The 19,348-nt window shown below is 42.6% G+C and overlaps 1 protein-coding gene across 2 annotated transcripts in view; it reads right to left on the reverse strand.

Annotated features, from left to right (window-relative positions):
* CNKSR3 (CNKSR family member 3) overlaps nt 1-19,348 on the reverse strand; it is an 88,658-nt gene that overhangs the window by 31,740 nt on the left and 37,570 nt on the right. For both annotated transcript variants that reach the window (XM_005301433.4, XM_065588848.1), the window contains exons 2-4: nt 16,989-17,152; nt 5,908-6,110; nt 4,462-4,549 (exon numbers count right to left, since the gene is read on the reverse strand). In XM_005301433.4, the coding sequence (XP_005301490.1) occupies nt 4,462-4,549; nt 5,908-6,110; nt 16,989-17,152 (455 nt within the window). The remainder of the gene's footprint in view (nt 1-4,461; nt 4,550-5,907; nt 6,111-16,988; nt 17,153-19,348) is intronic.

Consider the following 19,348-nt stretch of genomic DNA (forward strand, 5'->3'; position numbering starts at 1 on the left):
AGAATGACAGCTGAACGTGCTTTTTGTTGTTTGAAGGGTCATTGGCATAGTTTACTTACAAGATAGGACCTTAGTGAGAAAAACATCCCAATGGTTATAGCTGCCTGCTGTGTCCAGCATAATATATGTGAAGCAAAGCGGGGAAGTTTCCATCGGTCTGCAGGGCAGAGGTGGAGGAGCTGTCATCTGAATTTCAACAGCCAGACACAAGGGCTATTAGAAGAGCTCAGTGCAGAGCTATATTGCTCCAGGAGGCTTTGAAAGACCATTTTAATCCTGAACAAGAACAGTGTGTGTTGTAATGTGCTCTATCTGGCTCTGCAGAAGTCATTTGGTGATCGCTGTACATGTAGGAATATAACTTTGTCAAGGCACGTATTAATTTTGTCTGTGAATCATCTCATGAGTTATGTGGCACTGTGTAATAATAGGTAACTGGTTGCTTTCAGAACTGCTGAGCATTTGGCAGCATATGTTATGAACTAATAAAGATGAATTATATTGCAAAAAACACAATCAGTGCAAAGAAAGAGCAATTTTAAAACAAACATATTACAAAACTTAAAATTTAATAAAGAGAACAGAACTTATGAAGGGGAAAGAACACTGATGCTCATTTCAGCTACACATGCACCAACTGTGGCTTTCAGATATGTTTGGCTGTGATTGTCTTTAATGTCCCCCAGGTGGCATGCCAGGGGTAGTGCAGAGGCCCCTGATGCCACATGGAATGTTGCAGGGATAGGGGGAGGTATAGGGAGGTCCTGATATTGAGTTCTCAATGGGCTGCAGAGTGAGGTGAGCCCGGGACTGTTGAACCTGCAGATCCACCACAGTCTGCAGCATCTGTTTGCACTGCCTTAGAAGCCATTATGTCTTGGTGCATCTTCCTCTCCTTTTCCTGCTGGAGCTTTCTCCTCTCCACTCTTTCCTTCTCCAGGCTGTCTGCAATATTCATCCTCCAGCCCTGTGCTCGCAGTCTGATGCGGCAGTGGCTTGCAGGATCTCACTGAACATGTCATCCTGAGTCCTCTTCTTTCTCCTCTTTATCTGGCGCAGGCATTCTACAGGTCTGAAAGGGAGTGTGAAGGCCGCAATGACAACAGCTGAAGATAAAACACACAGAGGTACCACAGTCAGCGTATTCACTACAGAAAGGGAAACTTGCTCCCCTGCAGTTGTAAGCACGACAGTCTCATTTCTGCTTGGGATTGTTTGTGCACGGCACCAGTCACAGCACCAGCCATGGTGAGTATGGCCCGCCAGGGGTGGGGGAAATGAGGAGCAAATTGCTTGCTTGCATGATCCCAGTAGTGTAGGGCAATGGCACTGAATACTGGCACAGTTTTCCACAGGCAGTGGTGATTTTAGCTGATCTCTCACTGCTGAGGGTGACAAAGGCAGAGACCCCACAGCTGCTGTGGCATCCTAAAGGTGCCCGAGCCCATATGCTGCTAGCCTGTACTGCTATTGCAATGGTGCCTATTGAAGTTATAGCTGAGTGTCATAGGAAAATGGCCTACCACAGAGGATGAAATAGGACAGCCATCCCTAGAAACCTTCAGGAGAGGATTGCCGAGTACCTCAATGAAAGTTTCATGGAGATCTCTCAGGAGGATTCAAGGGACACCCCTGTATCCATAAACAAACTGCTCTATGTGGCCCCTGCCTAACTCTAGAGGGGAATGAAAAGCAAATAGCAACTCAATGTCTCTTGGTTGTACCACTACCTTTTCTAGCATGAGTAAATTAATGAAAAAAGTCAAAAATGTGTCCTGCCATCCCTGTAATTGAAAATTTATCTAAACGCTTACCTGAGATTCCTTTCCTTGCATCGGGCTCGCCCTTGATCGACTGATGAGACTGTGGCAGAGTTAAAAACAGGATCTGGCTCGCTGCGCAGCTGGATCCCAGGTCGCCTGACCCCCATACTCCTCCTCCACCTCCTTGCTGTTCATATCGGGGTCTGTGACTCAGTGGGCTCCTCAGAGGTATCCATAGTGCTGTGTGTGGGGAGGGGGTGTCCTCCACTGAGTATGGCTTGTAGCGCTTTGTAAAAGTGGCACATCTGCGGCTCAGCACCAGATTGATTGTTGGCCTCCCTGGCCTTCTGGTACGCCTGCTGCAGTTCCTGGGCTTTCACATTGCACGGCTGCTGGTCCCCATCGTACCAGTTCTTCTGCATCCCCTGAGCCATCTGCTCATAGATGCCAACATTTTTACAGCTTGTTCAGAGCTGTGCCTGCACAGCCTCTTCTTCCCACAGGCCCAGGAGACCCAGTATCTCCTGTCTACTCCAAGCTGGAGTGCTTCTGGAGCACACAACCAGCAGGGGCAGCTGGGCAGTTGCACTCTACAATGGAGAGCTGCTAGGTGTGCTCGTCAAGCTGGACAATCAAGAAAAGGAATTTCAAAAATTCACTAGGCTTTAAAGGGACGGGGGGGGCTTCCAGTCTCAGTCTCCATGACGCCTGCGCAGTGGAGTTCATAATGATGACCTGAAAGGTCCTCAGCTGCTGGAGGACAGTTGGGCTCAACATAGGTAATTCAGTGTCTACACTTGCCCTGTGTCACTCAGGGAGGTGGTGTTACTATGTTGGCATAACAGGGTGCTTACAAAAGTGGGAAACTAATTTAAAGTGAAGACACATGCACAGCTAGGTTGACGTAAGCTGGCTTGTGTCAATCTAAATTTCTAGTGGCCTAACTATGCCCTTCCTTATTTTGTTTTGTTTTAAATGTAACTTAAACAGTAGAAATTTTGGAAAAACTTAGTTGTGAGGTTTTTTGAGAAAACTGCCAGGTTCTCCGAAGGGCTGTCTCTTCAGTAATTGATAGAAATATACAACTTTTACTCCAGTATAAAGTTGTTTGTTTTTTAATGAGAATTTCCTTTGGGTATTTGAAAAACAGAATAACGATTCAGTGAGTCCCTGTGAACCATGCAAGCTGTGCAGGAATTAAGTCTTGCCAGTGACTAACCCTGCTTTAACCATGTTACTAAAATTTGTGTTCTAAACATGACTCTCAAACTGCAGATTTGATAAGGCAGATGGGCCCATGTCTCCATCCCTTCCTCCCCCACCAAACATAACCACAATCTCCATTCCTAATTATTTCAATTTGAGTTGGCCTGCTTAGTACATGTGATCCAACACTGATTGCTCCCATGGTTAGAAACAATTCTAAAAGCAGCAGCATCTCATTAATTTCCTTACACTGGTTAAAAAGGGAGGCTTGTAAACATGCCGGGGACAGGACTTGGGGGGGGGGGGGAGGAGGAAGGGAAGGAAGCAGAGGTAGATTGAGAAGCCTTGAATGGTGATCGGCAAATGCACTGTTAAAAGTTATCTAGCTACAGGATAACGCGCAGAATGCCCCAAAGCAAGGGTAAGAAGGGCACTGAGCAATTAAGCAATAAACCCTGTTTGGGTGCCTGGTTCCTGCTTTTTCTATGACACTCCAGCATGAAACATTTGAGGTCACCTGCAGAAGCATGGAGTTATCCCAAAATGGGAGACGCAATTAACTCATTTTCTTTCAATATATGCATGGTTTTGAAAAGTTTTTGAAAATGGCATAGCTTTTGGGCAGGAAGTCTCTCTCTCTTTTTCTCTCTCTCTCTCTCTCACACACACGCCATAGATTTCACCTCACCTACAAAAAACCCACAAAATCCCCAGGTCACACACACCACATACCTGACCACCTTCTACAAGGGAGTTCCATGCTCCAGCAGGCATCAGTGGGAGCTGCATATCACAGTATGGTACATACTGAAGCATCAAAGGAGAGTGGGAGCCAGCCACTCTGACCCCAGCTTATACCCAAAGCTGGAAATGAGCTGGTCTGCTGAAAGTCACTTACGTGCCAAATGCCCCTCTAGCCATTACAATTTAGGCCAATCACAACTAATAGTTAATTTGTAATAAAACATTGTGGAAGCCAGCCTGGTGGAAGCAGAAACATGAGGGAAAGGCAGCTCTTCCAGTCGCCTGTTGCAGTCCACACCCAGCGGCTAACTGCTCTCTTCCAGGTTATAATTTGAGTTCTATTCTATTTATTAAAACAAGTTACCAACGTTGATTCTAACTGGAGTTAAAAAGCCAGCTTGCAGGTTTTCAAATTCAAAGCGGCTATTCCTGGGCCTACCCCAACTCTTACAGTTAATGAAAACACTAATGGACTTTAAAATGGGAGCCAGATCAGACACCTAGCTCAACACTGCTGAAAAGTTTTGAAATTAACTGAACAAAAATCTCAACTGCAGGAGAACAGTGACCAAAGTTGGTAGCAGCCAGTATGCACCTGCTCATATCACACATATGGTACTCCAGCATATGTTTTCCTCACTAACAAGTTGTACATAACTAGCGCACAGTTACTTCCCCAGCCACCTACCTTCCTTCCTTTTTGGAGAGGTGAGAAGAAAAGCGGGGAGGAGGGAAAAAGTCAACTGACCTTCTGAACCGTGGTGGTGAGATCCAAGCAGAGCTGAATGATTCTGTTCTTTGTCGCTGAGAAGTCAGCAATCCCTGTAAATGGGGCCCTGTAACAAGACAAAATCCCCTTAGAATGAAGAGCCCTCTCAGCTTCCAACTCTGGCTGTTAATGGGCACAGCACATAGATTTACACAGTTGCAGGTCAGATAGCAAACCTGAGACATGCTGGAACTATCACGTTAATACAGTAAAAATGTTATCTAAATAACGTACCTGCAGTAAATAGACTAAAGTGCCTTTTAACACAAGTGCACCAATATGGTGAGGAACACACTACCCTTATAACAAGTGTATTCTCTATCATGAAAAATATCTCAGCCAAGATCAGCCTCTGTAATGGCTTGCTTTCCTCTAAGAGGTAAATCTGAACAGCTGCTAACCTTTCAGCACTGTTTACAAAGGACTCAAGTCTAGCTCAGTGATTATACCCTCCCTTAAAGGAGGCCGCTTTAGAGAGCTGTTGAGGGGCACCTCAGCTCCACCTGCTACTTTATGAGGGGCAGGGAGAGAAGGGAAAAAGTTCCAAAACACTGACTGGGCTCAAAGTTGGATAAGTCAGCCATCTTGCTGCTGGGGCTAGCAGACAGGAAAGCTGGTGGGGGCTGGCAGTGACCGGAGGAAAGAACCAAGTGAGAAGAGCAAGCTATTGCCAGGGAACAGCACCTGACAGTGACAGCAGGGCCATTCATGGGATAACAGCTCTTCCTCCCCGTGATCTCCTTCTGACTTCCCTCCCCACAAGCTGGGTCCTTAGGAAAGCTGGCAACATGTGAGATAATTTACAATCATCTATTATCCTGTCCCAGCATCACTGCTGGGACACTATCTGCTCAGCTGCCTGTCTGTTTCCGCAGCAGCTGTCACAGAGCAACCCTAGCCCGTGTAAGGAAAAGCAAAGGGGTCTCTCTTGCTGCCTGTCTTTTTCCAGGCCCCTGAAGCACACATTTGGGAAAGAACAAATTCATTCAAAAATTAAAGCCATGTTAACAAATGGCTGTTTTTTAAACAATCATTTTGTGTGAGGGGATGGAGCAGAAAGCTTCAACTGTATGGGGGGGGGGGGGGGGTGAAAATATACTTTAAAGCCCTGTCTGCACTAGGGAAATTTGAGGGAGAGAGGGAGGGCAGGGGAAGTTTTCCACCACTGTAAACACTGGTCAAATCCATTGATTTTAGTAATATCACCACCCCATGCCCCACAGCCACCAACAGCCTGGCAATTCAACTTGCTAATTACTGACATTCTAAGATTTAAATTAAGTGGTGGTCTGGGTGGGAACAAAGACATTTACATTCAGACATCACTCTAGAAGCTGCCTTTGCAAACAGAAATAATTCATTTCACTAACTCAAGTGACCATATGGACTTTTTTTTTTTTTTAAATGCGAGTACCAATCTCATACCTGTCCAACCAAGCTAGCAAGGCCTTAGCAGCACCAATAAGCTCCACCACTGAGGTGAGGAATTCATTGGGGGGTTTGTGTGATGTTTTTCCATCATAATTTGAATTTTTCCTCCGGCTGCTGATATAATTCTGCAGGTTGTTGGAAGAAGCTCGCAATTTGAGAACCAAGTTCTTCATATTGTCTGTTTCAAGACCATAATTCTGCAAGAAAAAGATTTGTTTTAAATAGTTTAAGTCATTATAGAGATCCCATTTAAGCTAATTGCACCATAAAACAAATTATTTGGGATGGAGGATCCAGAGAGTTGCCTATAATTTCTCTCTCGAAAAAAGAAAAGTTGCTTGGGAAAAAAGTAACTTTACTGAACTAGTTTCAGAGGGGTAGCTGTGTTAGTCTGTTTCAGCAAAAACAACGAGGAGTCTTGTGGCACCTTAAAGACTAACAAATTTATCGTGGGCTATGACCCACTTCTTCAAATCTTACATCTGTGCTTACTGTCTGTACTGAGATCTTACATCTGAAGAAGTGGGTCATAGACCACAAAAGCTTATTTTCTAATAAATTTGTTAGTCTTTAAGGTGCCACAAGACTCCTCATTGTTTTTGATTGAACTAGACACCATTGGACAACCTGCTTTGTGAAATGCAGTCTCTGATCTATATTAGGCATTTGAAAGTATGCTATTAATCCTAGTTATCCTCAATGCTCTTAACTCCTAGAGAATGCAGGAAGTCCCCAAATCCTGTTGTGGGTGTGTAGGTAACTGGTTTGGAAAGCAGGAGTAGGTGCTGTCTCAGATACAAGGACTTGAAAAGCAGTCCACAGATTTCTGAACATTCAGATGTAGCAGAGTTCGACTTCCAGCTGCAGAATGCCACGCAGACAAACACATCAGAAGCTACCTCACTGAAGGCCTGACTTTACTATGCGACAAACCTCATCAATTTCCACTGAAGTCACTGGGAGTTGAGGGGAACTCGAAATTTCAAAATATTAGGGCCCAAAATCCCATCACATCACTTGATTCTTACTGGAACACAGTAGCATCGATTTCACTTTTCTCCCATTAAAGGAAACGGAAGTCTGGCTGCTCCCAGTACTATGGTGGAAAACCAGAAGCAGCACAGCTAGGTTCCATTCACAACAAAAAAGGGGGACGTTTAAACCTGCTGGGGGACAAAAGCTGAACTACCAGGAAACGGATGTGATTAAATATTTACACCAGGGTTTTGACTTGTAATTTCACAGTTCTGAGTAAGTGTTCCCCTACTAGGAAGAGCATTGATTTGCACGGGTATGGACAGCATCAACACTATGCATGAGTGAAAACTGCCTTTGAAGTCCCTTCTACCTTTCCCCTCGCAAAAGACAAAACCCATGGAATACTAGGCTTGCATCTGAAGAAGTGAGGTTCTTACCCACGAAAGCTTATGCTCCCAATACGTCTGTTAGTCTTAAAGGTGCCACAGGACCCTCTGTTGCTTTTTACAGATTCAGACTAACACGGCTACCCCTCTGATATGGAATACTAGATGGCTCGGGAGAGCGAGAACACGTAGAAAACCTGTAACATCTAGTCACTAGTAACAAAAATTAGAATCCAGTTGGTTTATGCAAAATCAGTTTGCTTCAGTCCAAATGTCAGTCACAAAACCCATGCTGTATCGGTTCTGTTGACAACAGAGGTTAAGGCCAAGATTTTCAAATGTGATTAATAATTTGGGATGCCTCACTGGAGACATCGTAAAGAATTCTGATTTTTAGAGGGCAGACAGGTCCCTCAGCACTTTTTGAAAAATAAAGTCCCTTTAAGGCATTTCAGGTTGAGGACCAAAAAAACATGGGTATCCAAAATCACTAGTCATGTTTGAAAAAGCTTGGCCCTAGTCTCTAAGGTCTTGTCTATACTGAGATTTTTGTGAAATTCTCCCAACATTGCTATTGCACAGATGCATTTCCACCATCCCTAGCATTGTAGACTAGCTATGCTCAGAGGTGGAGCTACACCAATGCCATGGCAACAATGGACTTTACAAAAACCTCTGTTTAAACACAGCCCAAAGGCACCACTCCAGCACAAAGATCACTTAGAAAGAAAAAATAAGTACACAGCAACTCAGAGTAATTACAGGAACACGATGGGTTATAACACATGCTGGGAATGGGGAAGCCTTCGGATGATTTTCAACTGCACTTTGTATCTAAGTGCTAATATAATGATTTGTAAGAGATGAGAGACAGCAAACCAGTTGTCCCCGTACAAATCTTAGTCCTCCTCTTCCTCCTCTCCCTCCCCTCAATCACAGCATTTCTCCCAGAAGCCCTCTTATGGCCTTCAAAAATGCCTCTTCCCACTCCATTAAGCTTACATGACTCGCGCACCAGCTTTGCTGGCAATATTCCTAATGTAGGATCTCTTATGCAGATTGTTGTGCTCCACTCTACTCAAGTTTCATGTACTCTGTGGCTTTCGCGGTCAAATGTGCATAATGAAGTCTTGGATACCTTGGACTGAAAAAGCTGTAGCACAAGTGACCAGGAACTTTTAAAATAAAATAAAAATAAATAAAAACACCCCTCCCCCAACTCCTTCTCCAAAAAAGCCTACAGAACTCCCCCCAAGAATCCACAAAGCTAAAACATACTGGGATTTTTCAGCCACTGAATTGCCTTTAAAACTACCTCCCATTTCTGGCCAGAGTCCAGTGGGTATACACCGCACAAGTCTACTAAAGCAAGGGAGCACATAGTATCTAGAGTACAGCTAGAGATGTGTTGCTGAGATGAGAAAGGATGTGGTCTAAGTAACAACACCCTTCCAACAGCAGAGGATATCCTTAAGTTTTCCATCATCCTAGAGCAGGAAAAATTTTGGCTTTAATAAACAAAGTCTGAGCATTACATTCTGTAGCCATATAAACTTGTCACCTTTCGATTTAAAGAAAAACAAACAGGAGAACATCATTCTGACGAGTTTCTTGCAGCCAAGTTTTTTCATCCTCTCTTACACAATGCTGCAATATTGTTTGTTTTTGGTGTGCTTGCTTCCTCACCACCAGCTCTGAGTGCCAGGCCAGCTCCTGCAGCCACAAGAATGTGAAAATAGCAGTGTGCCAGGAGAGTATAAAAGCCTAATTACTCTGGCAAGGGGAGAGGGGACACAGAATATCCCTTTCACTAGGGACTGAAAATGTTATAGGCCCTTTTAACCCTCAAGGACAGCAAGTGATTAGGTAGTTAGAACCACTCTATAAAGAGCTGTGATCCTTTCGAATGTGGCAGGGTGGGGGACAACTGCAGAATTCCCAAGGCTTGAGTTTCAAGCACTCAGGCATGCACTCATATGCATAAAAATGAGAATGCAACTGCATGCCTAAATTGTGCAAGCAGTTATCACTATTCCACTCAAAGAAGTTACACATCTTGTGCAGCAACAATGGTTCTTCAAGATGTGCATCCCTACGGGTGCTGCTTCCCTACACTACTGATCGGAGTACTTCGGTAGCAGTGTCCGTTGGGCCCATGCATGTGCTTTGTTTCCTTGTGCTGCGCCACGAGGCTAGTCAGCGTGCGTGGGCTAACGGTCCTCAGTTCATTCTCTACCACAGAGTCATAAACAAGAACTCCAAAGTAGAGGGGAGGAGGGTGGGTTGCAGAGCACCCGCAGGGACACACATCTCGAAGAACCATCATTACTGAACAAGGTGAGTAGCAACTTCTTCGAGGAGTGTCCCTATGGATGCTCCATTGTAGGGGACTACAAAGCTGCACCCCTTTAGGAGGGCTGGGATTTTAGAGTTGGGTCAGTCACAGATAACAGTACTGTGGAGCCAAAGATGGCATCAGAGGCGGAGTCCCCAGTGACCTGTGAAGGTGTGGGCTAACACCCACATCACTGCTCTGCAGATCTCTGCAATAGAAACATCCTTAAAGAAGGCAACAGATGAGGAGATCAATCTTGTGGAATGTGTATGGATAGAGTCTGGAGGGATCATGTTACGAATTTGGTAGCACTGTCTGATGCAATTCGAGATCCACTTACAGAATCTTTGGGCTGATACTACTGAGACCTTTGATCTTTCTGCCACGGAGAAGAACAGTTTAGCTTTAGGGGACTTCCTGAAGGTGTTTGTCCCATTGAGGTAGAATGCAAGGTATACAGTATGGCCTCCCTATTGTCTCGGTGAGGCTTGGGGTAGAAGATGGGAAGGTGGATAGACGGATTCATATGAAATGAGGATGTTATCTTAGGAATGAACTTTAGATGCAACCTGAGCATAACCTTGCCTGGGAAGAATACTGTGTAAGGGCGATGCACCATCAAAGCAACTATCTCCCCAATTCTTCTAGCCGAGGTGATTGCTATCAGAAAGGCCGTTTTCACCGATAGGTATGTCAGTGAACAGGTAGCCATAGGTTCAAAGGGGGGCCTGGTCAGCCCTTTCAGTACCAGGTTAGGTTCCATGCAGGGTAGAAAGTCAAGGTTGAGGGAAGAAGTTAGTTATACCTTTAAGGAACCTTTGGTGGTTGGATGCGATAGTACTGAGTATCCCTCTATGGGTCAGTGAAACGTTGTGATGGCTGTTAAGTGGACCCTGAGAGAGCTCAGGGATAACCCCAATTTTTTAAGGGTCAGAGCATATTCCAGAATATGTGAAAGAGTTGCTGACACGGGAAAGATTTGTTAGGACATGCACCAAATCTGAAACCTGGAACCACTTCTGCAGGTAAGTGCATTGTGTGAAGGACTTTCTGTGTAACAGAACTTCTTGCACTTCCCTTGAGCATGACCTTTCTAGGTGCTGGAACCATGTAGGAGCCATGCTTTGAGGCAGAGAATCCCCAAGTTGGGGTGTATAGTACTACCTTTGTCCTGTGAGAGGAGGTGCAGAGAGTTCAGAAGGGAGATCAGCAAGCACATCACAAGCTGCATCAGGTAAGGGTACCAGGTCTGTTTTGGCCAAGTAGGAGCAAATCAGGATTATGTGAGCTCTGTCCCTCTTTATCTTCAGCAGGATTTTCAGCAGAAGGGGAAATGGAAGGAAGGCGTAAAGAAGGTCCTTGTCCTAGGGAGAAGGAGAGCGTCTCCCAAACAGTACTCTCCCATCTCCACCCTGGAGTAGCATCATGGACACTTCTTGTTCTGGTAAGTAGCGAACAGATCTGTGGACTGTGTTCCCCACTGTGTGAACAAGTCGTGAAAAACTGACAGGTGCATCACCCATTTGTGGTCATGCAGAAATTTGCGACTGAGCTTGTCTGCTATTGAGTTCTGCGAACTCGGGAGGTAAGCTGTGGACAAGGTGGTGCTGTGAGAGATGCACCAATTCCATAGCCTCATTGCGTCCGTGCTTAGAGAGGGTGACCTGGCCCCTCCCTGGCGGTTCACCTAGTACATGCAGGCTATGTTGTCCGTTAGGATCTTCGTATGTGATCCTGCTCTCAGCGCAGGCCATTCAAGGAGATTGATGTGTAAGGATATCTCCACAGGTGACCATTTGCCTTGCATCGCATGGCTCTTTAGATGCTTGCTCCATCCTCTGAGCAATACATCAGTGATAAGGAGTGACGATGGGGACGCCTGTGAGAAGGGAATCCCTTTGCATGCGTTGGCTGGGTTCTTCCACCAGGCTAGGCAGTTTTTTATCCTGGTAGGTAGTGACAGGGGGTTGTGCACACTGTCTCTGTTCAGCCTGTAAACCGAACTGAACCATAGTTGTAGGCATTGCATGTGGAGTCGGGCATGCAGTATCACAGTTGTGCTTGCCACCATATGCCCCAGGAGTTGGAGGCAGAGTCTGGCCGGTATTTGAGGTCTGCATTGAGCTGCATCTAAGAGTAACATCAGGGATAGGAACCTGTCTTGAGGTAGGAAGGCTTTGGTGTTGAGCTGAAGGCCCAGATCTGTGAACAAGCATATCATGACGTCAGTGGCTTGACAAGCTGCCTGGAGCAACTAGGCTCTGAGGAGACAATCGTCCAGATAAGGGTAGATCATTATCCCTTGTGAGTGTAGATGAGTGGCTACCACTGAGAGAACTGTGAAAAATATCTCAGGGCTAATGAAAGTCTGAAGGGGAGGAATCTGTATGGATAATGGTCGTGTCCCAGAGTAAATCTGAGAAATCGTCTGTAAGCCAGTAATATTGAAATATGAAAGTAGGCGTCCTGTAGGCTGAAAACCAGTCCATCATTGGAACAGGGAGACTGATCATTGATAAACTGACCATCTTGAACTTTTGAGCCTCAACTAACTTGTTGAGAGCTCTGACATCCAGGACAGGTCTCCAACCTCCCTTCCTTTTGTGTATTGGGAATTAATGAGGGCAGAACTCCTTGCCTCATAGATATTGAGATACTTGTTCTATAGCTCCTAACTGTAGGAGTTGATCTACCTCCTGACATAGTCGACTCTCATGAAAAGGGTCCCTTAAAAGGGATGGGGAAGGCTGTTGTGGGGGAATAGACAGGGGAACTAGATGGTGTATCTGGAGCTGATAATCTCTAGGACCCATCTGTCCCACATTATTCACTCCAGAACGCTGCCAAGCACCCATCGAGACACGACTCAAAGAAGAACCTGCAACTTCTTGAAACTGCTTGAAAGAAAAATCACTCATATACAGGTTTTATGGGAAAATGAGTGTTTCCAGATTGGATTTAATTCTGTTCCATTCTATTTGGGTTCCCATTCTGCACCTAATATCATGGGATCTGAACACCTACGTTATTTTGATGCTCGATCTTCCTTCAAGGAATTATTTTATTTAATCAGACCTTTTTTCATGTGAATTAACGTTTTTAATCTTCAAAATGTTTTACAAATATCAGTCAATCTTCAACACCGCCAGGAACTGGCTAAATATAATCTACTTCATTTTAGTTTCTCCATCTTTAAGAACAAATTAAGTGACTCACCAGAGGCCACCAAAGGAGTTAGAGTCAGGATTAGAATCCAGGAATTGCTGGCTCGCAGTCCCATGCTCCAACCATGCCTCCCCCTCCCTATTTATACACAGTATCAGTTGCTGATGTTTGGTAGGTAGCTGAAGCCCCCCCAAAAAATTAGCTTTTTGCTTTAAAAAGAAGTTTAATAAAATCTGACATTAATGTTTTAACTGTTTATTATTTCAAGAAAAAACAGTTTTGTTGCTTATGTATATGCAAACTGTTTTCTAGTTCAATACATCAACAAACTTCATTTTTCATCAAAACACACAAAGAAGTGGGCCCTCGGGAGCACATTATGTCAGACATTCCTATCTGGTTCTTCATTAGTTTGGGAAGAGATATGCAAGAGTACAGCTTAAAGAACACACCTCAAAGTGTGTCTACTCCCCCCACCAAACCATGTTATAATTTAGAGAGACAACAGTCTACTAAACAATACACTGATCTGACAACAACTTAAGTTAAGGTAACTGAAATAGAAGTAACTGACATTTAAAAAAATATTTTCAACTGGAGACTTCTTAATAGAGTGTTGGGGGGGAGGGGCAAAAGATCCAAGAAAGAGTCAAGTCTGAATATACATTGATTCCAATTTCCTCCAGCCTCGAAACGTTAAAGTGAATGTAGTGATGGGGGTAAGTTGCTGGCTTGAAACCTCCACGAACTCAAGTTATAAATTTATATACATGGACGGTTACAGCACAAGCACAGCAGCATACACTTAACCTAAAACAAAGGTAGTTATCCATCCTGGTATTTTTAGTTCATCTTTAATTTTTCAGGTCAATTCTGCAAGAACTGCTTATATGATGTCACTTTGCATCGGAATCCTTTAAAAATGCCATCGTGATACAACTTGATCTGATGGTCTTGTACCATGCGTGATCTGATCAATTTTTCACATGATGCTGAATACGACGACACACCAAATATCATTACATTGTACTGCACCAGACTGATACAACATCCCAAGCATTGCTACAGCATGAGGGAGGAGTTTGCCCTATCAGGCAAAACTAACAAAGGCAGATCCATCACACCAAGATCCCTCAACCCTAAGGTAGAGGAAAAAAAACAGCTGCATCTTTCTATGATGGTTGAAGTTCTAGTCTGCACTAGACTAGATATATAGATATAGATATAAATAGATAATATAGGAGTATTATAAGATACATGAGAATTCAGGACCCTAATCCCGAGAGCAAACTAAAGATGAAGCTATTTCCCATTAATGCCTGCATTGTTCTTCATTCACTGAACCTATGTCAAAGTCTAGTCATATTCTCGGCAAGATGTTCCACAATTTTACCACCCTTCCAGGTGATTTTTGCACAATTCTCCTTCACGGTGACATCTTATTTTTTAAATTTGTGCCACTGTTTCTGTGGTTTAACTGGAGTTTAAAAAGCAAATGTATGTCCCTTTAAAACTTCAGTCAACTGAAGTGTCTGCTCCCCAGCAAGTACAACCCTGTTTTCTCCCCCTTTAATGTCTGGAAAGCCAGAGATACTCAATTTGATTTTTTTAACAGTTCATTTTCTGACAGAGCACCCTTTTAATCCAAGCTTTTTAAAAAAAAAAAAAAAGTTTCTTCTGCCCCATCTACCTGTTGAGAAGGGTATTTTAGGCAGGCTTAAGAGCAGTAAACGTACATGCTCAGAGGGGAGCCCTTTGCCCTTTCCTCAGAGCACACACTTGCCTGCTGTCTTGTCTCCTGAGTTACAGTACTGTTGCAGGTGTTACTGGTAAACACCCTTCTGAAAAGACTAGGGGGAGGATATACAATCAAAGCATGAAACAGATTTCACACAATGAACTGTCAAATGCACAACGTAAATAAACAGGAAAAAACAGACCTACTTTAATCTTCACTTATACTATCTTAGGGGTGGTTTACTACAGCAACAGACAACATTTACAGATGGAAGTTATTTTCAAGTTGACAGTGTACTTTTAATATCATTAGCTCTCATCCTTCAATGTGGTCCTCCTTTAGATTTTCTTTGATGACCTTTCCATAATGACATCTTAGCTACAGACTCTCCTTTATTCAGTGGCTGGATGGCCCTAGAAAAATCTCAGAGGTTGACAATCTGGCGACCATTTAAGTAGAAAGATGCTCCAAAGGCAACTCTACATTTCTTTCTTTGGGTTCACAGGAGTTCTTGTGGTATGCAGTGGGACCAGAGGACACTCTTGAAAGAGGTCCAGAAAAGAACCATACTAGACAGGACTAGGGGAAAGGGCAATCTTTCATAAAGGCAAAAAAGCATCAAGATCCTGACAAGGCCACATTGTGGGGTATAAGCTCAGAGAAGTCATTTAGTATGTGCCAGGTCACGTAGGAGTAGATCATGGGAGGTAGAGGAAGAAGTCTTCATAAAAGTATGCTTCTAATAGTAAATTATGGTTTATTTTTTGGCTTTTTAATTCGGGGGTTAAAATTTTAGTGAAAAACAGTCACTTCAGCACAAAATACCAGAATGCATTAATGCATAAAACTGTATCTGAAGGACCTGAGGATGGTAGGGGGAAGGAGGAGGAGACGACATTCTCCCTCACATGAAAAGTGAAACCGCTAGCAAAGTCATGAAAAGCTGACTGACATCTAAACTTGAAGCAGAAACACTGGAGCACAAAATTAAGGCTGATTTGATACAACAACGCCTTTCCTAAAACTCAAAAAAGAAATTAAGAAGATGACAAAGGACACAGCTAAAACACAGGAACACCTCCCCCCAAAACTCCCTCCACCCAAAAAAAGAACAAGGACATTTCAGTTACAGCATATGAACTCTGTCTAATGCATTAACTTGAGCTGTACTACACAAAGTATTTCCAGAAATGGGTCTGAGGTCAAAACTTTTGTCTACAAAGGAAATTAGGAGGAAATTGTAGGAGATAAAACACAGCTTTAGGTTCTGGCAGTCATCCAGCTTTGTTTTATTCTAATATTATAATAGTAAGGGGAAAAATGCCTTAGGGTGGCTGCCACATCCATTATTTCACTCAGGCCAGTATACAGTACATTTACTACTTCATTAGATTCTCTCCCCCTGCCTGACACACTATACTCCACCCCCACAGCATGAATGATGTTTCAGTTCTCCCATTAATCTTCACTTAACGTTAAAAAAATATTGATAAACAAAATATTTAGGAAAAAAGCCTTTGCTGTTGTACAAATATTTTGGCTGAAGTATTTGAACAAAACATTTATAAATTCTTTTGATGAAACACAGTTGCTTTGTTATAGGATATCCCATTTGTCCTTGTTTTAATCAAGTACAAACGATCTCTGTACCACCTTTCTGAAACAAGAATAGCACATTTCATATGAAGTAAAAGCTCTGTCCATTTAAGAAGAATACTCTCAGTGCAACCAACATTACATAATGAATGGAATGTAGGCCAGTAATGGCAAAAGAATTGCTGAGCATTCTTTCCCACCATTCTCAGTGATGTAATTGTATATATTTCTGGCTTTAGCTCATAGCATTACATCAAACACGTACTCAAAGTGTGGCCAAATCATGGCTTTTAAATAAACTGTATCTAATACTGTACCACCAATACAGACAGCAATTTATGCATTCATTCCAGAGCAGGTCTACATTTAAAACCCATTAATACAGTTATACAACAGGAAGGAGGGAACAGCTGAAATTTCAGATACAATGACTTTAGTCCGCCTGTTCTGTACTCCTATCATCAAAATATTCCTTAAATCATTTTTAAAGGCCTCTTTATAATTATCTACAAGAGTACAGAGTTCTATAGTTTTGCTAGTTTATGGAGAAGAGATGTGGCTAGCCTAGTTCAGTTTGTATCGACAATTATTAACATCTGCCATTTCCACAATGTCATTTTTTATGACCAATGCACTGTACTTGACAGTAATTTTCTCGGTAATGTGTACAGTGACAGGAACCACATGATTTTACCTTCGTGCCACCCAAATAACTTTATTCTTCAAATACAACCCATAACTTAGTATGTTAACAGGAGACAAAAAGATGCAAAAACTACTGAGATGGCACTGATCTGAATTAAACAATTTTCTACAATTTCATTTTCAACACAATAAGTTTCTTAAGCCTCATCTCTATGTTCACTGTATAACTGACCAGTGCACAAAGAAGATCCACTGCCTCCAGAACCAGTTCCTGGTGTCCAATTCGTGAGATACCCAACTCTTCAAGATCTTGATGGGAAATCTGTAACAGCTGTTCACCATTTATCTTCTCCCGTTCAAATTTGGGGACATACTGCTGCAGGCAATCATCCAAGCCTACCAAGAGAGTGAGAGAGACAAACCAATTATAATTTTTGTTTAATTGTAAATAGCACAAAAAAATGCTGTCACCAATATATGTAGCACTAGATTATCAAGCAAACACCACTTAACATCAGGTTGCATATTGGCAAAAAAGGGAACAAGCGCACCAAGTAGTCTGGTCTGCAAAACAGAGACATGCCTCACTTGAAACATGCTCTCAATTGAGTGCACACTCCAGGAGTATGCCCAAGTAGATATGCTCCCCTTAGCTTCAGATTAGCATAGAACTGTGGAGGACTGTACTCCTTATTGGGATCTTTTCAATTGGGAAACAAGGCCTGCTGCAATAGTGTTCAGCCCACCCTGAATCAGTTATTAGGATTGACCCAAGACCCGTACAGAAGAAGAACACAGCAAGTAGCAATCTATACTATTTAGCAGCCGAGATAAGTGATGTGCTTTATAGGAAGCAAGAAAAAACGAGGCCTGTACTTTGAAAAAAGTCCAGTTTAAAAAACAGAAAACCACCACACTGAAGGGAAGGGACGCAATATAAAGTCAAAGTAATCAAGATGTTTCACATGTCTCAATATTTTCATGATTTATAGGAGACAAATTGCATTTACTGTCATTCCCTGAATCATCCATTCCCCATTGCAAAAGTTGAAGACCCAGAGTCAACTAGAGAAATCTAGTTAGCTTTGTTTTTATATATATATATTTATTTATTTATTTAAAAGTAGTTCCAGATACTACATCTGCTGTCTGAGCTCCCTTGTTGATTTTTACAATAATTTTCCTAGTATTGCCAAATAAATAAATTCCATCTCTTGGTGCTGCATGCAAGATCTTTAAAAACAGAGGAAACTGACTATGAAAAGGAGCCAATGAAAAGCAACTATACATCATGTAATCAAATGAAGAAAAATCTCTTCTCTAATCCCTTACAATTATAACAATCTTAGATATTAGTTCTAAGAACAGAAGGTAAAAAATATTCAAACAGAAGCGTTTTTAAAGTTGATGGGGTCCTCTTAATGCCCTTTTACAATTTGTAGACATAATTAAACAGAATAAAGGAAAACAAATCACACAAATCAATCAGCTTTATACAGATGCATCAGTGTGACTGACAAAATACACAGCTAGACACATGAGAACTACATATTTGAAATATAGCCCATATACATGACAATCGTATAATAGCCAACATATATTGTAAAAGTTGACAAGAATGTATCGATACATTTTCGAAAGCTTAGTATTAATATTTATTTTTCCTTCTTCACTGACTTTGGAGTGGGGGGTTCCACATATCACCAATGGAAACAGTAATAATATCCTGAACAGGAACAAGGACAGATGAGAGTACTGAGTACAACTCATCAACTTGCGAGAGGTGACAGACATATACGGCTTACCACACCCATATCTGTTAGAAAATGAAAGAGGACTTCGCAAGTCAAATGCAATGTGTTCATACAATAGCAGCAATGTGACATACAATTTCTAGCCACAGGATCCTTGTAGACTGCAAGCTCTTGTGGGCTGGAACTTGTTTAATGCACTCAACTTGCTCTGATGGCACCCTACAAGCAATGAACAGCAGCAATAGGCACCACTGGGATGAGGCAGTCTGTCTCTTTCCAAGAATTATGCATGCTTAGTTGTTGTGATAGGTCAAACCCTGTGTGGATGTACCCATATGCATGACTGTTGGCATACATGTGCTTTAAAAATAATAATAATAAAGCTATTTTGTGCGGACAACACCTGCATTAGTGCCCAGATGCAAGTTGGCTGAGCACAAATTTCCTAGTGCTCAGTCACTTATTAAAATTGCAGTCTATTTTGGCGAGTCCTTGAGGGTTCTGAAAATTGAGTCCAGTGTTTTCTTTCTCTCATGTGTGCCAAATTCCCATTTGGGGCATGCAAACTTTTCCCAGAAAAATCTGGCCTTCATTGTTTAAAATATTCCCTTTTTTTAAAGGAATCTAAACCAAGGCTAATATACAGTACACATTTGGCATTCCCCATTTTTAATGCTTGTCCTCTAAACCACTGTTTCCCATCACTTCCCATTGGAAGCCCATAGTTTCCTTTACAAATTGTACAGGCACCTCAAGCAACTACATTTTACTTGAACTGCTATAAAACTTTTTTTTCAAAATTTCTTGGACACAATATTCGTGTTCCTAGTATCTGTCC

This window comes from Chrysemys picta, chromosome 3 (assembly GCF_011386835.1).
Source record: "Chrysemys picta bellii isolate R12L10 chromosome 3, ASM1138683v2, whole genome shotgun sequence".
Taxonomy (NCBI): Eukaryota; Metazoa; Chordata; order Testudines; family Emydidae; genus Chrysemys; species Chrysemys picta.